The sequence below is a fragment of the Sparus aurata genome, chromosome 17, assembly GCF_900880675.1.
Source record: "Sparus aurata chromosome 17, fSpaAur1.1, whole genome shotgun sequence".
In the NCBI taxonomy this organism is placed as follows: domain Eukaryota; kingdom Metazoa; phylum Chordata; class Actinopteri; order Spariformes; family Sparidae; genus Sparus; species Sparus aurata.
Genome location: NC_044203.1, coordinates 18750289 through 18756626, shown reverse-complemented (window position 1 = coordinate 18756626; position 6338 = coordinate 18750289). Strand labels below are relative to the sequence as shown.

Genomic DNA, 6338 nt, shown 5'->3' with positions numbered 1-6338 from the left:
CTGTAGATGTTATTTATAAAAAATGTTTTATCAATATGACCATTAAGTGTGTGTCCTAAAGCTTTAGTTGGTGTGGGCAGAGCTTCAGGGTCACTATATAAAAGATGTTCATAACATGTGATGACAAGCATTTGAATCTTTATTCATAGAGGGTATAGGCAAAGTTCTGTCCTGCAGGCATTATCGATTGTGCATCTGTGAACTCTGAGTGGGGCTTCCTGTTTTAGCCATTTTAGAATGAATGAATGAATTACTTTTATTATTGTGTCATGCATACATATATGCCCAGCCCGTATGGGCTTATAGGACACCAAAAACACAAAAGAAAGAACCAAACCAGATCCAGAGCACAACTGGATCAGCACAATAACATCAGCACATCAAAAATTAATTAAACAAATGTACCTGTCGTCTTTTTCAGGCTTGAGAAATAAAGCTAGCAGTTTTAAAAACATTGAAATTAAACAACCACTCCAACTTCTGCTCATCAGAGCACCAAAATATTTCATGGTTTTGTCCATAGATTTCATGAAATAATACCTCTCTCAAATCGTCATACTTTGTACAGTATAAAAGGAAATGAGACTCACTCTCTACTTCATCTAGCTCACACATTTCATATTCTTGGAAGTTCGTAAGTGGACCACATACTTTAATGCTACAGGTATATGATAATATTAGGTCTGTCTCTGTGTTTAGAGCTTATTTTCATATCACAAGAAATCAGTGTGCAGCTATGCTTATGCTAACATAGTAGAAGGGTTGATGTTTAAGATGCTGCTGTGTTGCATGAAGCCTAGTGAGAGGTCACATTGTACTTTGTATTGTAATTGGGTGTGTTGCATGTATACTGTATTATATAACTGACTTGTTTTATGATAGCCTTGATTCATCAAGTCAAAGTTCTCTGTAAATGACGTGATTTTGATTCAAATGTTAGAAAAAAATATTTTATTTTTAAATGTTTGTACACGACATTCAAAACCTTCAGTTTTTTTCACATTTTCAGACAATATACAGTTATTACAACAAGTGTTTTGTTCAGAAAAAAATATTGAAATGTGCAATTTTTTTTGTCCATTTTCCTATGTAATAACAAATTCAACAAAGTGCATCATACACAATACACCCATCAACAGAGTAGGTATACAGCAACAAAGAAACATCAGTCCCCATGGTGTCAGTGAGTGACTACATGTCTTGTTCCTCAGCCACAGCGTTATTATCAATGTTTAGTTTCCAGTTTTCTCACAGAGGTACAGTTTACTTTTTTCTGCTTGTATAACCTTTCAACTGTACAATACTCAAACTACCCTTTTCGGTATTTTCAAGTAGGTCTGTCATGCTACAGTCCAGGATCCAGTGCAGTAACAACCACAGTGGTAAAGCAATGGTCACTTAAAATGGTAGAGCATCAGAAACTGTACAACGTTGTGTTGTACACACACAAATCTATGTACACATAACCCAAGATCCATTGCCCACACCCTTAAATACATAATCTAAATAGCACTTTTCCCATCTTTAGGTATCATAAATAAATATCTGATGGAAGGCCATCCCTGCCACCATTGTGTGACACCTGAGAAGTGTGTGGGCCCACAGGCCCTCAGTACAGTTTCATATAAATGTGTAGCAACATCTCCATATGAATCAAACATTTGTCCTCATATATATTAGTGATATTATTACTTTTTCCAAATTCTCTGGTAATATGTACATTTCCCCACTCATTTATACTACAAATATGTAATTTAGTTGTTTACAGTTTAGCCAGCCCTGTTGAGAATAAGTTATGTTGGTTAACATTTATTCTGGCCGTAGGTCAAGTAGCTGCATGAATAGCTCATGTCCTTTGGTTTTTTAAAGTGAGAACGAAATAAATAAATGAAATAGACTACATAATAAATAATGTAGTTGGTTCAATTTTGATAAATTATCCTCCTTCACTAGTTCTATACGCTCAGCTTGTAACTATGTGCACGTCTCCTACATATCTTGCGGAACCAGGCCCAGTAGAGGATCATCATAAACAGCCAGTATAATATGTAGGCCACACAGCCAAAAACAAGAAACTCTGTCTCCATAATCTTGGCTTGGGTTGTCCAGTCCATTTGACTCTCCTTGTAGATTGTGTAGCCTAACCCTCCTAACAAAATGGCTGCCCACACTGACAGAGGGAGGAGGGGCATGTAGTTCCCCACAATCTTACGTCTGCCTGATGTTCCCCAGCTGCTTTTGTTCATGGTGAGTATGGCAAAGTACTTTGCAGGCAGCAGGCTGGTCATGTACAGAGCCGAGTACAGGGACATGAACACCATCACCATGTCTCTGCGCAGGATGCAGGCGTAGGCTGCTTTCACCAGCCCGATCAGCTGGATGCAGCACAGGATCCAGAGGAGGTCCCACAACGAGCCTGTCCAAAACAGCTGGATGATGGTGGCGGTGACGAAGAAGGGGAAGATACCTGAGACGATGGACTCGTAGGTCATCCAGAGGTGGTGCTTGTGCCACCACATCGCGTTGTAGAGCCACTCGCGGAAGTAAGACTTTGTCCAGCGAGTCTGCTGGTTCAGCCAGCGCAGAAACTGACCGGGTGTCTCTGTGTAGCATTTGGAGCGGGCTGTGTATCTGGAGAAAACCGCGAAAAATAAGATCCATGAAACAATCGGCATGGATTACGACATCCAGGTAATTGTCTTTTGTCATATCTGTGCACAATTTTGTTCTGCTTCTTACTTTGTAGCATAGCCCATGCTCAGCATTCGGTTGGTAAGATGTCTGTCGTCGCCAAATGTGCAGTGAGATCCCAAAAACATCTGGTTGTACCAGGACTCGAGAAACTGCTGGAGAAGATCATTTCTGTACAGTCCTTCACGGAGCAATTCAGGAAACCACAGACACAAAAGAGATATTAGTGACAAGGTGCAATGTCAAAGGTTGTTGATTGTTGAGTCTTATCTGGAGGTTGTAACATCCAAGTGTCTGCATTTAATGACCTCAACAAGGAACTACCGTTCTCAGTAATTGCTTATTGCAACAATTAACTACAATGCTTGACTGTATCCTCATTACTTTGTCCCAAATGAAAAACTTAATTTCCTTACCCAGAGGTCCACTGATGCAGGACACACAGTTGAAGAAGGACTGGCAGGCCCTCTCGATGTTGAAAGCCATCCAGTACCTCAGACTGCTCATGAAGCTGATGTAAGACTCTTTCAGGTTGAGGATCATCACATCTCCTCCCACAGCGCCGTACTTGTGGTCGCTCTCCAACACTTTGACCAGCTCCACGGTGGCCAGAGAGTCCAGCTTGGTGTCTGAGTCACACACCTGGGGAAGGAGAAAGCGAGTCGTGTCATAAAAAATGTGCAACACTGTCATTTTGCTGTCACAAAAAAAAAATCTCATACAAAATCTTCAATGACAAAAATAGATACCTGTATGTAGTCGACAGTATCCCCGAGAGCTTTAAACGCTGTGTACATCACTTCCCGCTTGCCGCCCCACTGCTGCATGATGCACACACACTTGTTGTTCTGGATCAGGTGCTCTACCTCTTTCCTCTCTGGATCCTCTCCTATAATATAATCAGCATCTCCTCCGGGGCCCATCTCTATCCCCGTCTCAGCATCCTGCTGGGCCTTGGTGGGGTCCCATGAATGGTAGTTGTTGCTCCACACAAAACAGCAAGGGTCCTGGTCAGCAAAAACCTCCTTGAACATCTCCATCATGTATCGGTCATCGTCTTTGTTCCCGTCTATGACCATGATGATGCGCAGCAGCTCAGGCGGATACTTGAGGGCCCTAATGGAGTTGAGACACTCTCGGAGATAGTCGGGGTCCTCCTGGAAGGCAGATATAGTGAAGCCAATGGTTTTGGTGTAGGAGCACGAATCTGTGCGGGCTTTCATTCGCCGGTGCTCAATGAAGGCGAAGACGCTCTGGATCAACACGTGCAACGAGAGGAGGAGTCCATAAAAGCCAAAGGAGATGATTCCATACGCAGAGGTGACCAGTTGGAAACCCTCCACGTAGGCCCACACCATCACGCCCAAGACCAGCAGAGCAAAGAGGAAGGTGAAGATGGCTCGGAGTGTCGAGCCCAGCTTCTTCAAGATAGGTTTCAGCTCCATCGTGTTTCTTTACCTAACAGACAGAGAGGAAACATGTTAGTATGGGTGGTAAAGGATGGATTCCTACTGGAATTAGTACACAGACACTCACAGTAGTTTGGAAAAAAAGGGCGTAAATTAGTTGTTTTATATGGACTGTTGTAAGACATGTTAACAAGCTGGAAAATAGTACGGCTACCCGCCATACAAAAAGCTTCCAGCTCCAATGTTTTCAATTAAAATCCTGTGTACCAGCTCTGTACAGGAACAAGTGAGCCTTCTGTGTACAAATACATGTTGTACAGGCTACAGCAGTGTTGTATAAAGGACCCAAAAGTCATAAATGAGTAAGACTAATAAAAGCGTGTTAAGTGGTAAAAGGTGAAAGTCACCTATATGAATAATATTTGAGTAAAGTATCTGACATTAAATGTACTTAAATATCAAAAGTACAAGTAAAAGTGAATTATACGTATATTAATATGTTAAATATATATTTAACATGTAAATGATCACTCGCCTAGCAGATTTTCAGCTCCTATATTCTGCATTTTTCCATTTATCTTCCAAGAATCTTTTTTGTACAAATTTAAAAATGCAGTACTTTGGCTCTGATGCAGGAAGTAATCTGCAAAGTAACTTGTAGCTAAAGTTATTAATTAAACGTACAGGATTGAAAGTAGATTAAAATTTGCCCCAAAAATGTAGTGAAGGGGAAGTATAAAGAAAATGGAGACACTAAAGTAAAGTACAGGTACCTCAAAGTACTTAAGTAAATTTGAGTCCAAAAGACACAATTTATAATTCAATTTCTACTTTTTAAAAATGTATATTCAATTTTATCCTATTAATATAATATTTAATATATTTAAGAACATTTAAAAAACCTCTAAACCTAAAAAAAGAAAGAAAAACCTTTACTCACGGTGTAAATGTAAAATACTGCAGGTTAGCTACAAGATTACATAATCCGCCATCACACGTGGAAACAAGCCCAATACCTTGTCATAAAAAAATACTGACCAGATATGAGAGGCAATAATGCACAAAGTAATACAGTTAAGGATAACTACCCAAAGCCTAAACGTAACATGTAGGATCATTAAAGTAATTCTATCTATCTATCTATCTAGAAGCACCAGCCATCTTACCGCTATCAGAAATGTGATCTGTTTTCATTGAAGCATTTTTTAAATTCCAATCGTCTCTAATGATTCTACAGAAATCATTTAGTTTTTATTTAAACGGCAGCCTGTGGTTTGTTTGTTTTTTTGTTTTGTTTTGTTTGTTTGTATTTATTTAAAACTAGCAAAGTTTTATAAATAATTAGCAAAGCAGAAGTTAATTACAGCCACTGAACACACAACGGAATTATTCATTTGAATCATACCTGATGTCAAGTTCCCCCTGCTTCAAATCTGCGAGACATCCACTCGGTGTTTACTCGTGTCTGGAGACTCGGCGCTAAGTTTCACTCCTTTATAGGATTGCAGGTTGAGGCCGGGATGGAGCCATGTGCGCGCTTTTTATGTCTTGGGAATTACGCGCGTCCCCGCTGACTCAGCCGTGCGTCAGGAGCAAGGCGGTGGTCTTCAGTGCGCGGGCTGCGCACGGCTGCTTTGTTTTCTCCTTTGCCATAGAGATCCTGAAAAGCCTGTGACACCCCACAAGACTGAAAGAGAAGCTCCTAAAGCTTCCAGAGAACATTGTTGCGGCCATGGTTCCCGTCTCCTTGTTTAGCCTACATTTCTACCATTCCTCACTTCTGTTGGGACCCTCTAGGAAAACTTCTTGTTTTATCCTTTCTCTACTTTGCTCCATGTTGCCCTCTTAAAACCAAAATAAACCTATTTCCACAATAACACGCACAGAACCATATTTTGATGACACAATTTTATTTTATTCTATAGTAATTTGATTTGTACTTTTACCTATCATCACTATTGTTTTTTTATATTGTACTTATCAGACATGTACAGCTATCTGTGCAGAAACATTGTATAAACTGCAGTGTGGTAAGTCAGTGAAGTTGTCCTGTTTTATCAGAAGCTGTGGGTCCATTGAACAGAATGTGGAGGTATTCAATTATAACCTTGTAGAGACAAGACCAGAGGCTGCAGTCAGGCTTGTACACACGTTGGATGGTGCCCTCTGCTGCTGCCTATCTGAACTGCAGGTGTCAATAAAGCCAAAGCAAGACTAAAGCAGGCAGGAGGGTGGAAA

At 40.4% G+C, this 6338-nt stretch overlaps 1 protein-coding gene across 4 annotated transcripts; it reads right to left on the bottom strand.

Moving 5' to 3' along the window:
- Window positions 1-934: 934 nt before the first annotated feature.
- has1 (hyaluronan synthase 1) lies at window positions 935-5711 on the bottom strand. 4 transcript variants are annotated; one of them, XM_030393346.1, is made up of 5 exons: window positions 5506-5711; window positions 3441-4149; window positions 3108-3333; window positions 2740-2872; window positions 1956-2631 (listed from the first exon to the last, which is right to left on the bottom strand). In XM_030393346.1, the coding sequence occupies exons 2-5, from the start codon at window positions 4134-4136 to the stop codon at window positions 1956-1958; spliced, it is 1731 nt and encodes a 576-aa protein (XP_030249206.1). In that variant the 5' UTR covers window positions 4137-4149; window positions 5506-5711. The 4 variants fall into 4 exon arrangements, with proteins under 4 accessions (XP_030249207.1, XP_030249206.1, XP_030249205.1 ...); XM_030393345.1 differs by lacking the exon at window positions 5506-5711 and adding an exon at window positions 5267-5315; XM_030393344.1 differs by lacking the exon at window positions 5506-5711 and adding an exon at window positions 5041-5260.
- Window positions 5712-6338: the final 627 nt, after the last annotated feature.